Source organism: Nilaparvata lugens, chromosome 7 (assembly GCF_014356525.2).
Source record: "Nilaparvata lugens isolate BPH chromosome 7, ASM1435652v1, whole genome shotgun sequence".
In the NCBI taxonomy this organism is placed as follows: Eukaryota; Metazoa; Arthropoda; class Insecta; order Hemiptera; family Delphacidae; genus Nilaparvata; species Nilaparvata lugens.
Genome location: NC_052510.1, coordinates 30794965 through 30810634, shown reverse-complemented (window position 1 = coordinate 30810634; position 15670 = coordinate 30794965). Strand labels below are relative to the sequence as shown.

Here is a 15670-nt window from a genome sequence, read left to right as displayed (position 1 = left end):
TTCGTTCTGGAAAACGAACAACAACTTGTTGGCGATCCTGCGATCTGTTCTTAGCTGTTGTCAACTTGAAATTATAGGGGTTGCAATTGACACGAAAACCGGTGAACATGGCGTTTGAATAATTGAAATAGTCTGGACAAAGAATAGAATAACAAGTGCAGAAGAAAATCAAGTATTACATCAAACTCTATAGAAATCAGCTTAAATTTCTTGAAAACTCATAACTCTAGTAATAGTAGTTGGAAAATGATAAAGTATAAAAAGATTTCATAACTCTAGTGATAGTAGTTGGAAAATGATAAAGTATAAATAGTTAAAGATTGGTGCATGGAATAAGATACTTTTTTTAAATGAACTTCATAAATACTAGGAGGATGAAAAATGAATACGAATACTTCCAGTGGATTTTTCGATTATATTGGATTCGACTAGTTTCTACCCTGAATTGATTCAATTCAATAATTATTTTTTTCAAACAAACTATCCAAAATATCTATGAAAGTAATTAATTATAGTAAGTAAACCAAGATTCGTAATTAGGCCTATATGGGAATTGACGAGTTTTTAACCTGATTATCAAATGAATGTTATAATTTATTTGTTTGAAAGAGAATTTATTGCCCAAAAGAAGAATTTTTCATGGAAAGAATAAGTTTGTTGAATACTATTAGAAGAAACTATTTCAATGTGAAACTGCCTCAACGAATAAGAACTACTAATTTAAAATATTGAAAATCGTTTATTAGAAACAAATGGATAAATATTTGAAACCTGGAATTAAATTGTCAAGTCAGATAATACAAGAGACCGTAACATAACTCCAGCCAAGGTTTTGGGACCCTACCCAAAGGAAATGTCATGTTCTTTCGAATGATGTTGGGAAAATATAATTTTCCTACAGTTACCTTGAAAAGTGACCATTCCTGCACTGATTACAGAACGCAAAGAATCAAGTACTTTTCCGCGCTTCAGATTTGCAACATAACACATAATAGTAGATAGGCTATTTATAAAAGTTTGGTACGCGAAAACTGAAATTACATTGGCAACACTAACTATGGTTACATAAGAATAATTTCAATGGCTACATTAAGATAGAAGCCCATCAATCAACCTGTTTTAAAGCGTTCTCTGTGGCTCAGTTGGGAGCGTGCTGGACACACGGAAGATTGAGGTGGTTGGGGCTCGGTTCCAGCCACAGTATTTTTTTATGCTGGGAGTTTTCAACTTCAATGAAGCTTGCTTATTCAAGTAATTTTGAGAAAATAATTAATATTTGACATTATTAATTAAATGGTTAATATGAAAAAATGGATTATAAATCAATTAATTATTGATAAATACTTGAGTCATATATTTTAAAAAATATAAATAATAAATAAAAATATCTATATATGATTAGCAATCTATTATTATAATTAACTCAATTGATTTAAAAATTATTTGGTATAAATCAGTTTCAAATTTTATAAAAATTTAAAAATAAATTCAATACTCACAATAATTAATAGTCAAAATCTAGAAATAATTATTCTGTTTTATGAATGAATAAGTTGATAAGTAAGCTTCTAGAAGAAATATTGTAGGTCTTTATGACATTACTGACTTTTCAAAAAAAAAAAAAAAATGAAAAAGAAGGGGCAAAATAATTGAGTTTGATATGACTTTGAAATAGGCCAATCTTTGGTCATTCACATAACCAAAATGACCATGAAATGACTGTGAAATGATTGCAACATTCATCAGAAAAAAATAACTACAAAATTATACAAACATTTGATAAATTTCAGGGTTTTTTTAACCCCCCCCCCCAATTAAATTACTAAATTTTCACATTCAATGGTAACTGTAGAAAAAATTGAATTTGTAATAGGTGCGCAAAGTTCCTTTGCTGCACTCAAGAAACTATTCGGCACTCACCTGCGGCTCGTGCATAAACAATACAGTAAAGTTAGTGTCACCTACCTGTTTCCGAGTCACTCGAATCCGATGAGCTCGAAGATAGACTCGAACTGCTCGAATCGCTATCCGAACTACTCGAACTGGATGCCGAAAGCCTTGACGGACCTCCAACCACGTCGCCGCCTTTACTACTCGAGTCTGAAAATAGCCAATCGAAATTATAGAAATCCATTTCATATTAACCAGATGATGATGATCCACGATATAAATATAAAATCTTAAATGAGTTATCTACTCGTTCTTGAAAATTATAGAATCACACTATTTAATAGGAATGGATTTCATATATTTGCAAGATAACGATGAATTATACAAAATACAGAATTCACAATAAAATATCAATCTACTTTAGATTCAAGTCACTACATTTTCAGACATCTTTCCTTCAATACACGAAAAGATTCCCACACACTAAGAAACGTGCATAGAAAGTAAAGTCCAAGTATATTGAATCCATCTAGTATACCGTATATTATCTCATTCCTACATACACGCATTATTAGTTTTATGCAACACGCTACTGAATTTAATTTCATTTTTTCAACAATAAATGGACTTTGCTTTACTTATCTCAAATTCTACAGAAAACTTAAATTGCAACATCGTCAATCTTCTTTACTTTCTCTTTTAGCAAAAATCATTCTCTAAAAATTAATTTACAGGTAACAAGATAATCCCAAACAAGAAAGTTATTTCTCTGCAAACAGCCAAATTATCGGTCATGTAAAAATAATTTTCTACTGTAAGGCTGTATACAAATAATAGTCTAGTACAGTCAATAATTTAACGACACGAAAAAAGTAGTAAAAATGTTTCTTTTTGGAATTTCTGCACAGTAAAAAAGTTCATCCACAACCACAAAAAAACCATGCAGCTGTCCAGTAACTACTCAAATGAATATTGTGAAGCAACACAACAGTGCAATGTTTATAAAAGAAAGTATACTTAAGAAGAAGGGAAGTGATGCTTGGAACTGCAGTACGCTAATTATATTCTTATTGAGGGTGTATTTCCTTGCTACTGAATTATTTTAGATTGGGTTAAATTCATGTCTCAATACCAAACCATACAAGACATGATAAAAATTATGACAATGCAGCCAACTTTAAAAAAGCAGACAATTTATAATCATTGTCGATAGGAGTGTTTTTCAAGAACTAAAATAATATCGTCGAATTTAAAATGAAAAGCCATTACTACAGAATACTTTCATCAATGATTCGATAGATTCGATTTTATAACAGGATAAGATTTTGAGGGCAATAATTATGAATAAGTAATCAACATTGCAGTAGTAGAATACGATATCATCTGTGAATTATCAATGACCAATATCTTCAAGTAAGATTAAAAGATTTGAGAGTATAAAAATTATTTTTTCATTTTATCAATTCAGTAAATGGGTAACCATCACCTTATAAAGCAAACAAATAAAATAAAATTCAGTCAGTACGCCTTCACCTTTCAACAAATGTGTCACTTTCACCATTTAAAGCATGAGAACTTAGAACTCAAACATATTACGTGGACACTTCGGAGTGGGACATATACAATTGTCATCTTCCACCCTTACAATTCGTAAAGGGAAAACAAGAAAGTAGCTCATCAGAGATATACTGGTTGCGGTTGATAATAAAAGTTTTGTTGGCAAACTATCTAAAAAAGCTTAAAGTGAACTGAAAAAGGAATATTGATCTAATTAAATATAAATTATTGATAAGCATATCAGTCATGAAATTTCTACCTCGGATCATGTTAATTAGTTGTAAAGAATAAATAACATAAAATAAAGTGAACATGCTAGAAATAAAATTAAGATAGAAAAATAAAACGGAAAGGCATGCCGCAACACATTCACACATGCACACACCTGTTCTGTGTAATTAGAAAAATGTTTAAGCCTACCTCCAATAAGGTTGTAGGATTAAACCGTTCATAAAAGTTCAATACAATTAAACAACATCAAGAGATCTGATTTAACATTATTCAAGAGGACTTGAATAAACAATAATGCATTGTGGACTATTTATTATTTCATACAGATGAATCAAAGTAACGGGTACATAGTTTTTTATTTTGATAATACAATACAAATACTAGTGCAATTATTGGTAGCGAAGGAAAATGGTGCTTTTGAGAACTAATCTATAAATTCACTGCAAAAAGAAAGACTGAACAAAACAATAAAGCTGTCTCAAGCTCATTCAACTCAAATACGGATGAGATATTGGTTTATTGTGCAAAAATTGCAAATAGATGAATATTTCTAGATAAATCATCTCATTCTATTGGTGGAGACTAACAAAATCACATCGATATGTTATCAGAGGTTTGGACTCTGGAGTATGTTTCTTGTATTCCTATTGTATTAAATGCACGAATAAATAAATAACTAAATTTTTTATTTTTATTAAAATAAAAAAAAACACAAAAATTAAAATAATCAGGTCTGTATCATGAGACTGTATAATAAAAACTTCCAAGTAAAAAGACTACTTTAGATGGTCCAAGTTGGAAACCATAATTAGGTTGTCGTGTTGGGGATAATGGTGTGTGAATGTGCGTACTCCACCCACAAGCAAGCCGTAACGAGCACTTACAGTAAGGCTTACGTGGCTTTTTCCTAAGGCAAGAAGCGACGTACGACTCCAACTCTCTCAGAGTTGAAGGCTTCAAGGTTTCAAAGTCGATTTCTATTTCGTCCGGATTCGAGTCCCTCAGTGAAGGCTCTCGTGACTGGATTATATGTACAACACGACCCAACTTGTCACCTGTCAATCAATCAAATAATTAACACCTTATCAACTGACACAAAAATGATTATGACAAATTTAATTTTAGTCAGTTTTAATTCAAAAAAAAAAAACATTGAATGGTCACATTACAAATAACACAAAAAAATTAATATAAGTCATAGGAAAACGCATTTGAAATCATGGATGACTGATGGAATCTTGAGTTGTATAAGAAAACGAGATAAGATGCACTGTAAACTAATAAGAGAACCTTTCAATAACAGACTGAAAGAAGAATACAAGAATTATAGGAACAGGTTAAATAAATTGCAAGTTTGATGAGGCCAAGGAAAATAATAATAAAAAAACATGGCATTACATTAGAGAAATAATTGGTGTTAAAAACGAACGTAGGGAACCAAACTTAGAGCCAGAAGTACTGAATTCACATTTCGCTAATGTGGGTCGTAAATATGCAGATAAAATATTGAATGAAAATGGCCCAAATGCTGCTATAATCATCCCTCCTCCGCTATCAGAACCCCCAAGAAACAGTTTTTTCATTCATCCAACAAATATAATTGAAACAGAACAAATAATATCTACTCTTGGTAATAACTCTTCACCCGGATATGACGAAATAACAGGTACTTGTCTTAAAAAAATCTCCAACTTCATTGTACATCCTCTAGATATTCATATTTAACAAATGCTTTATTAATGGTGTATTCCCCGAAATTTTCAAAATTGCTGTGATTAAACCAATTCCCAAATCTGGTGATCTGTCAAAACCTGAGAACTACCGACCTATTAGTCTTCTTACTAATATTTCAAAAATAATTGAAAAAATACTAAAAATGAGGCTTTTAAACTTTCTAAATAAAAATAATTTTATAGAAAAATATCAGTATGGATTCCAGGCGGGAAAATCAACAAAAAATGCAATTCTTCACTTAACAGGAATTATAAGCAGTAATTTCAATGATAATAAAAAAACAATATCAGTGTTTTTGGATCTTGAAAAAGCATTCGATACCATTCCACACATAATATTGTTAAATAAATTAGAAAATTGTGGTGTTAGAGGTGCAGCAAAAAACCTTTTCGCTTCATACCTCGCGAACAGGAAGCAGATCCTCACCCTTAACAAAAAACTGACAGTAGACACACCTCAGAATTTGGACTTCTACAAGGAACGGTACTTTCACCTCTATTATTCTTGATTTATGTAAATGATTTATATAAGCTAAATATACCAAATTGCAATATAGTATCATTTGCAGATGATACAGCATTAATTTTCACAGGGGAATCATGGAACGAAGCTTATGATAATGCAAATAGAGGGCTGTCAATCACGAACTACTAGTTACAAACTCACATTCTCACTTTGAATGTAGACAAAACAAAATTTATTGCATTCTCACCAAATAATAGCGGACAACCTCCCAATAGATTACAGCTAAAAATGCATAACCATAATGAAGTCTCTGTGGACTGCTCTTACAAAGTTATAGAAAAAGTTGAAAAAATTAAATACTTAGGTATAATTATAGATCAAAACTTGAAATGGAATGCACATATACTTCACTTTTGCTCAAAATTAAAATATCTGACTTATATTTTCTACAAAATCAATAAAATTAAACATCCAAGTACTATTAGAAACATTTATTTTGCTTATGCACACTCTTTATTTCATTATAGCATTGAGGCATGGGGGGCAGCTCAGGATACTCACTTCAATAAACTTTTTGTTCTACAGAAAAATCTTATCAGAGCAGCCCTGGGAAGACCGAGAATGTACCCTAGTAGACTACTATTTAAAGAAATTGATTTACCAACATTGAGACAAACATACGTAACTAACGCAATTCTGTACATTAATAAAAACAAAGACAAATTCACTACTCGTAATACACCATATCTAATACGTCCAAATGTTTTCAATACCTACAATAACCTATTCACTAGACTTACGTCTTGCAAACACCAATTGTCCTTCTATTGCCATAGAATAATAAATTGTCTACCTGAAAAATTCATTCTAAATAGAATTACCAAGTGTTTAATTTATGAAATAAGAGAGTGGTATGTAGGAAAGTTTACTTCGGACTTGAGATTTCAGAAGATTAATTGACTTTTTGTTCTAGTGCTTACATTGTTATATCCAGAGCTCAAGCATTAGCTTTTCTGGGAGAGCCCATTATTTCAATATTAAAATAAAAGAAAACATTCGTTGAATATGTTTTTAAATTAGTTTAGATTATAATTAATTATAACATTATAAGAATGTTTTTGTATCACTTGTTTGTAAAAAAAGAATGGCAATAAATTGATTTGATTTGAATTTTACATACAGTACAAACACGAAATACTTGAATCTTTAGTATTGTTTCACCCTTCAACTCAACTATTGCTTTTCGCTGTGTACAGACGTGAACAATATAAGACAAATGAATTACAATAATGTTTTGTATTAAAAATATATCCAATAAAGACTTATCAATTCCTTATAAATAGAAGATTACTTCTATTTCAAGTAGATTATTGTATATTTGTCATGCAGTCTTGCGATTCTCCAATAATCTATACTATAATAAAAGAAAGAACTGGATTATACACGTACGGGATAAGAAAATTATGTTATACGCATCATCACGTCTGAACTACTGGATTGATTAACTTGAAATTTAGCATATAGATTCTTAATTAACCGAGGATGGTTATAGGCCTATTTTAAATTCTCCAAGATTTCAGTAGGTCAAGTCTTTATATTGTATTAGTCTAATGTTGTATTAGATACTTACGGAGCACGTGTTACCTAATTATTATAATATTATTATGAATAATTTGAAATGAATGTTAGTGTTTGACTGACCAGGCAACTTATTGATGTCGAGACTGAGCTGTCGCTTCTCGTCGTAGGACATGGGCTTGGAGCTGTCCTCGTCATCCGAGTCGAAGGGAGGGGCGACCGGCATGGCATGCGCATGCGCGTTCTTCTTCGACTTTGAGTTGGTCGACCTGGAGTTGGCGGCCTTGGCGCGCTTGGCAGGAGTCTGCGTATTGGCAGCACCCGCCTTGCGACCGGCGCCCGCCTTGGGACCTCGGGTGCCACCGGCCTTGGGCGCCGTCGGTGTTCCTGCCACGGGCGCCATCTGTCCGGGTGCCGCCGCCCCGTCCAATGGCACCTTGGCGTCTCCCGGCACGACACCATGGTGCATGTTGGCGCCCACCGGGATCCCCCCTATGTCGTTGTGCATGGGCATCGCTGCCGGCGGCACCCCCATCGCTGTGCCCCCCTTGGCGTTGCCCACTGCCGACCGCTTGCCCTTCTTGTTCGGTACTCCCGCACCCGCACCGCCCGCACTCTCCTTTTTCGCCTTCTTATTCTTCTTCGAATGGATCTCCTCGACCAGCTTCCGCATCTGCTCCTGCATTGCTTTCAGCTAAAACCAATCAAAAACCCATAACCCATCCATTCATTCACTAACCATCCATTCATTCACTAAATATAAAAAAAATAAGTGTTTTCCTCTATGACTGTGTGGCCCCTAGTGAGAATAGTACTATGTTTTTCTCCTGAATATATATATTCATTTTCTGAGTGTAAAGCTCTTATGATTTCTGGGCTTATGCATATGTAATGGGAAGAGTGATAAGACTAAGAGTGGACCTATGAGGGTTCCGAACTACCGTGCAGAGATATTGACAGGCATTTCAAAATTATTCTCAAATTCTATTTAGTCTGATAAAAAAGCAGCAATTAAAGTCTATGCACAGGTATCCAAACTGAGCATTGGTTGAATGGGGGGGGGGGAATGTTCACAGCTCACAATACATATTTTTTGAACAAGTTGTATCTTTGATATTTCTAATATTTTAATGTTTTTCTTTAATTAATATTCATATTGTTCATTTTGTTCAATTGTATTTTGTATAAATGGAAATAATGAAAATTGAATAAAGAATACTAATGACAGCTACCATACCGTAATATTAGCTCAATTTACCTGAGGTCTGTTACCAAACAAAGGTTAGAGTTTCTGTATGTAGCAGTCTTATTTGTATATTGAAAATATACAAAATTACAAAAAGTAAAAATGTACAAAATGAATGCTAAACTGGTGGATTATTGTATAGAATGATAAACGAATAGGAATATATAAACTGAGTAATGAATTCTAATACGAAATAGTGATGACTAGAATTCTAGGCATGAATAAAATTACAGAGGAATGATATGTTCTATTATAGAAACAAGTATTTATTTTCTTTTCGTTAATGAAGGAATACTCAGGATAAATTATGACTTGTAATAGTAGTAAACATTTAAAAGCTAGCATGCATGATAATCATTTCAAAAGCTCATCATTGTAACCAATCTTCAACACTTGGTTGAAATATTCAAGTCTCTTGAAAATATTATTGCAAAATAATCATTTGAAAACAATAGAATGATTTATATTTACTAATATGAGAATACAAGAGGACACAAATAGAAAGTACAAAAAGAAAATTAGTGTACAGAAATATTGTAAGTAAATTATACAACATTAAAAAGCAAGAGTAGAATAATATTATTAAACAAATTATTGAACATAAAACACTTCAAAGCTACGGATAAAATTGGCTAAACAATAACTTAGTCACTAAAAATAATTTAATGAGATTATATTTGCAAAATTTTTACAGTCCACACAGTACAACTGCGGAAATCAGAGAATATCATTACTGACTGCACTTAGCACCACCTGAAACTAGAAAAGAAAGATTAAATCTTAAATATTCAGATAAATTCAATTTCTAACAATAATTGCAATAGCCTACAAAAAATCTGGTGTGGCGCACTCACACAACTTTCCTTGCCGTTATGAAAATTTATCACCTGACGCTAGTGTTACCGCGCATCTCAAGTCTACTATTCAAAGATTTGAGTCAGCTGGTGACAGGGCAATAGCGCTGGAGACACATGAGGTCTGCTATCTCTTCATAGTGAATGATTTAATAGAATCAACAATAATTTGCAATTGAATAATCACATTTTCTCGAATTTAAAGCTTATTTTCAATTTTAGGTGAAAATGTTACTGAACATTAATTGTAGAGATTTTCATGCTCAATCTACTCCACTTGATTTTTTTTTGTTTCAATTGTATCTAAAGCCTGATAATTGGGAATCTATATGCATTGATGAGGTGGAGCTCCTGAAATTTTTACAGATATGGGACTTGTGGCAGTTGATAGAACTTATCGATGACTATTCTAGGTATGAATTTGATCAAAATCGTTGGAGCAGTTTCCGAGAAAATCACGAAAAACCCTGTTTTTGACAACATTTTCGCCATTTCAGCCGCCATCTTGAATTGCATTTGATCGATATTGTTCGTGTCGGATCCTTATGGTGAAAGGACCCTAAGTTCCAAATTTCAAGTCATTCCGTTAATTGGGAGATGAGATATCATGTACACAGACACACATACACACACACATACAGACCAATACCCAAAAACCAGTTTTTTGGACTCAGGGGACCTTGAAACGTATAGAAATTTAGAAATTGGGGTACCTTAATTTTTTTCAGAAAGCAATACTTTCCTTACCTAGGTAATAGGGCAAGGAAAGTAAAAATATTTTCACTCACAATACAAGTTAGCGAGAGATACAGTACAAAACGCGAAACAGTACTTTTTTGGTGTAATTATTGCTGATAATATATTATTTAATAATCTCGAGCTAATATGGCAAGACTTTCAGTATGCTGGAACATGATAAATGGATTTTGAAAAATCTATCATGAAAGGATTTTCATGATATATAAAGTAAGAGTTTCAGTTATCAGTTTATAAGATTATAACGATATCATTTAAGCCTTCTAAAAAGTAACTGATTTTATTCAACATGAAAATCTTGGCAACGAACCTAAGATATGACATAAGCCTGGTTTTCACTAGATAGAGTTAGTGGTCGAGTAACTGTTTTCACTTCAATTTGAGAATAGTAGATAAAGTGTGTTGTCTAGTGAACAGAACTTATTCAGCAATTATGGGATATTATCCTTGTGCTCTCATATGTATCTCAAATAAATAAATAAATAATAAATAAGACTATTAAAATATGTTATTATTACTTTTTTAATATTATCACATAATCTTGTTAATTTTATTGTATTGTATACTTCCAAAATTCTGTACTTTAGTTAACTTTATTACTGTTATTATTTTGTGATTGTAGATATGTATGTAAAACTATTTAGCAATAAATTTCAATTTTTAATGAATAACAATACTTCTTAAACTTGATAGCCTACGATACGACTACTTTACTAGCTCAAGACTGTTTTCATAAGCATAGTAGTGGTAGAGTAGAGTGAGAAGCGGTGGTGAGGGAAGGCAAGTGATAGAGTACTATCCCACGGTGCTATCCCACTCTACTCTACTAAAAACTAGTACTCTACCATGACTCTTACTCTACCATAAACGTTTCCATTAGGAGAATTCACAAGATAGTTAGTACTTGCCCAGGGAACTCTACAACCAACTCTACTAATGAAAACCAGGCTTTAGGATAGTCACTAACGAGAGGACAAGTGCGTTGAACATGTGTGTACACACATGTCATGCACTGTTGTATCATCACAGAAAAAGATTTCGAAGATTATTTTTCAAGTTGTTTATTCTTTCTTCCCTGCTCTATTTGAGGTTAAATGTTTTTTGTATGATTATAAATTGTAATGACAGTGGTTATAATAACAATAAATAATAATCAATAATAATAATCAATAAATTGGAGACTGTTGTAGATATAATACTGTAACTTCCAGGATAAGTTATTGGTCAAATACTCTACCTTTTGACTTACAACTTAATTTTAACCCCTCATAGCACCCCCTACTTAGGGGTCGTAAGTCGAATATTTCAAATGTAAACACCCATTGTGTGGTACATCATATTAAAGATCTTTTTAAAACAAGAAAAATTATATGATATATATAAAAATGTTCTATGATACTTGTATCCAAAATGGCGGCTGATTGAAGTTCTAGTTTCTAAGGAAATGAGGGGTTGTAACTCAACAATTTTAACACTCATTGTGTGGTACATTATTTTAAAGGCATTTCTGAAACAAGAAAGATGACATCAATAAAAATGTTCTATGATACTTTTATCCGAAATGACAGCTGTTTGAAGTTTTAGTTTTTCAAGAAATAATTGATATTTTAGTTCAATCAACCGCCATTTTGGATAAAAGTAACATACAACATTCTTATTGATGTCATCATTCTCGTTTTTATTTATGTATCAGACAATGGGTGTTTACATTCAAAATATTTGAGTTACAACCCATAATTTCCTTAAAAACTAAAACTTCAATCAGCCGCCATTTTGGATACAAGTATCATAGAACATTTTTATCGATGCCATATTTCTTGTTTAAAAAGGCCTTTAAAATTATGTACTACACGATGAGTTAATTTGAAATATTCTAGTTACATCCCCTAAGTCACCCCCTCAAGAGGGGTTGAAATCCAGTTGTACGTCAAAAGGTAGAGTATTTGACCAATAACTTATCCTGAAAGTTACAGTATTATATCTACAACAGTCTCTATCTTATTGAAGGGTCCCATACATATGACTCACTCTGTATAATATACAGAGTATATTATACTATATTATATATATTATTGTAATTGGTTGTTTATTTTCTGTTGGAAGCTACCGTCACAGCTGTTTTTTGTTCGAAGATTCTTGCTGATGACACAACATACATGTTCAACACACTTTCCTGTCGTTAGCGGCCACCCTCTGAAAGTAGAAGATAAAAATGACTAAGTATCAATCCCTTGTATGTACATTGAGACTTTGATAAGTTTGCTTACCAATCAACTCGGTACAATTTCGTCCACGTCTACTTCACATTATTGTTTTTCAACCTCATTCACAAATTATTACAAAAAGTGGATCCAATTTAAGCTGCGTACATTTTTACGGTTGTTCAAATAATTCAGCAATAACCACGGACCGCGTATGAAATTGTTTATCTTTCACACAAATAACATTATAAAATCAATATTGACTAAGGTGCCGGTAGTGCAAATACTTTAAAGTTTGAGCTTGAGTCATACCTAAATACCATGATACAGATATCTGTATGAACCTCAGTGTAAAATAAATGCCGTGATCTGGCTGGCTCAGGTCTGGTGTCAGAGTTTACAAGTCGCACCTGATAAATTTTAGGGCCTTTGATATGACTCAACGACTGTTTTCAGGCAGTTTCCATCCGAAACACGAGTAGTCAGAGAAAAATATCTAGCTTCACCGAGATTCAAACCCGAGTCCGATCTCACTAGGCGTCAAATCCGCAAAACCGTAGAAACCAATCCGAAAAAAAAACAAAACAATAGTGACATAGACAAAATAAAATTTTTATTTGAACTGCAGTATTCATTTGAAAAGGGACCATTTTGGCCATTAACCTGTAGTGCATTTTCCAATTTCATTCAAGTAAGATAATTCATTGAAGTATGATAGTTCGAGTAGTTGATAGTTGAGTAGCAGACCTAACTCCACCAAACAAATCATTTTATTTTTTTTCCATAATTTTATATGATTGAGTTAATAAAATGGAATATACTTGTATAACAAAGCAATCTGATTTAATAATAAAGTTGAAATTCTATATATAAAAACCTTAAAAATTAAAAAAAAATAATTTGAAATAAATTAAAGGATGACACGAATTTCAACAAAACAAAGTTCTTCAGTAAAATTTAGAATTTCAATACCGCCTTACTTAACGAAACGCTACATATATATTTATCACTGAAAAAGATGTCTCATTGAATACTGTGAATAGCCACACTTATTGGAAAGACATATTTGAGTTACAATGACATAGGCAGCTATATATGACTTTAAACGAGTTTCTTTACGTTAAACGAGTCACACGTAGTACTGAATGCGGAATCTGCTGTTGTAATACTGTAACCTAACTCCATTTGAAAACAATATTGTCAACTATCGGCTCGAAATATTTCAAATTTAATTCAAAACGCAGCGGGAGAAGCGTATTGAAGCTTAAAGCCATTTGGTAAAAACAGTTTGTCGTGTTTTGCTCATCTTCCAATATTGTGATTTCAACCACCTCCTCCTCCTCCTCCTCTTTTCTCCACATTGCAGCGGAGAATGGAAAAGCCAGCTGCACTGCAGCTAAGTTTGCCTACAAATGCCCCGTCTCACACATTTCAAACCATGAGTTGACGTTCTTCCTCTAGGTCCCAACTACATGTTTTTCCCTCGATACTAGTGAACCCTCAGTCCCCTCCAGCTTAAATATTGTAATCCCTCATAGTGGTATAAATCATCTTGGTCCGTCCGTGGCCGTAGATTTACCTTGATGTTTCAATGTTTTACCTTAAAAAAGTTTTAGGCCAGGCGCACACCAGTTAGTCAAGGCAAGTAAAGACAGGTTTAGTCACAATACTTCACAGTGTTGCTTATGACGCAACTCACACTGATTAGTCATTCCAATTAAACATGTCTTCATAAGCAACTAAGTGAAGTATTGTGACTAAACGTGACTAGTCTTGTCTTGACTAACCGGTGTACGCCCAGCCTTATGTTGTAAGGTATAGGCTATGGTAGCTATCTCAAAATTGTTGTTTCGAAATTCTCAAAAATCATACCTCGCGAATGGTATTACTTTTACATTAGAGACAAGTGCTTAATTTATCTGCAATTAAATTAAATAAAAATAAAATTATTCCAGTTATTTAAATTTATTTCAATTGAATTGACTAGTTCTGTTGCAGCGATCAAACTGTTGAAAATTTGGCTTTGAAGTCGACGAATGTACTTTTTTCAACTTTGAGCGCTCAATCACAAAAACGTCAAACAAAGAAACTAACTATACGAATCTTATTAGGAATTTCTTCTCTTAGACCACCCTTAGAATTAGATTTTGGCTGATAGTTTTCTAGTTATTGACGTTTTTCAAAATCTAAAAATCTATATCTTGAAAACTAAGGTCGATATAAGAAAAGTTTAGTGGACATTTTTGTTGAAAATTTCATATAGAATCTATGGGTTTCGGCTGTTACACATTTCGTGTATAGGCAGGCCTACAACTGGCTCATCAAAAATCCGTTTTATGATGTGACGTTTTTCCTACTGCCGGCAGGCCGGTCGAACATATGAGTTGCAATGTCCAGTTGACCACAACTTGTTTTGTGCTAGTAATAGTTGTATTATAATATTGACAAACAAGTATGAGTATAAAATATGATGAACTCTTTTTTCACTGCTTTCAACTCGAGAGACGAGCTGACTGAACCTAATAATTGATATACTATACTTTATTATAATAAATAAAGGCTTTTGAGATAACAAATACGGGATAGGAGATATATGACTGACGCATTATCACGTCTGAACTACTGAACTGATCAACTAGAAGTTTTGCATTAAGATTCTGAATTTATCGGGGATGGTTATAGGCTAATCTTCATTTATATTCTTATTTCAATCAATTCTAATTTTAATAACAAAAACAATTTTTTTCAATTTGTTATAGCTAGTGACCCCCTGGGTTGAAGAACTCGCTGATGAACTGTTGTATTGATCTCTAAAATCCACAACTTGTAATTTATTATACAGGATTGGTGAGAATTATTATGGAGGCAGCTAAATATTTCTCCTACAAGTATGATATGACAGTAGGTTCCATGGGGATCCTATTTCAATTGAAAAAAAACTTTTAGTAAAATAAGTTGAGACTTGGCTCTCCATCCGAAGAAATTACAAGGTTGCCAAATCATGTAAATTTCCAATTTAACGTCAGAATTGGATGTAGAATATCATCCCCGATATACTCTGTGCATCTTGGTTGGGTACCTGGCCATGTAGGCATAGGAGGTAATGAGCGTGCAGATGAGCTTGCTAAGCGGGGTTCTAGTATGCCATTCTTTGGCCC

At 32.9% G+C, this 15670-nt stretch overlaps 1 protein-coding gene across 1 annotated transcript in view; it reads right to left on the bottom strand.

Moving 5' to 3' along the window:
• LOC111054060 (homeotic protein female sterile) overlaps positions 1 to 15670 on the bottom strand; it is a 70588-nt gene that overhangs the window by 29318 nt on the left and 25600 nt on the right. Inside the window, exons 10-12 of the mRNA XM_039432525.1 lie at positions 7579 to 8149; positions 4440 to 4733; positions 1966 to 2067 (exon numbers count right to left, since the gene is read on the bottom strand). Of these exons, the coding sequence (XP_039288459.1) occupies positions 1966 to 2067; positions 4440 to 4733; positions 7579 to 8149 (967 nt within the window). The remainder of the gene's footprint in view (positions 1 to 1965; positions 2068 to 4439; positions 4734 to 7578; positions 8150 to 15670) is intronic.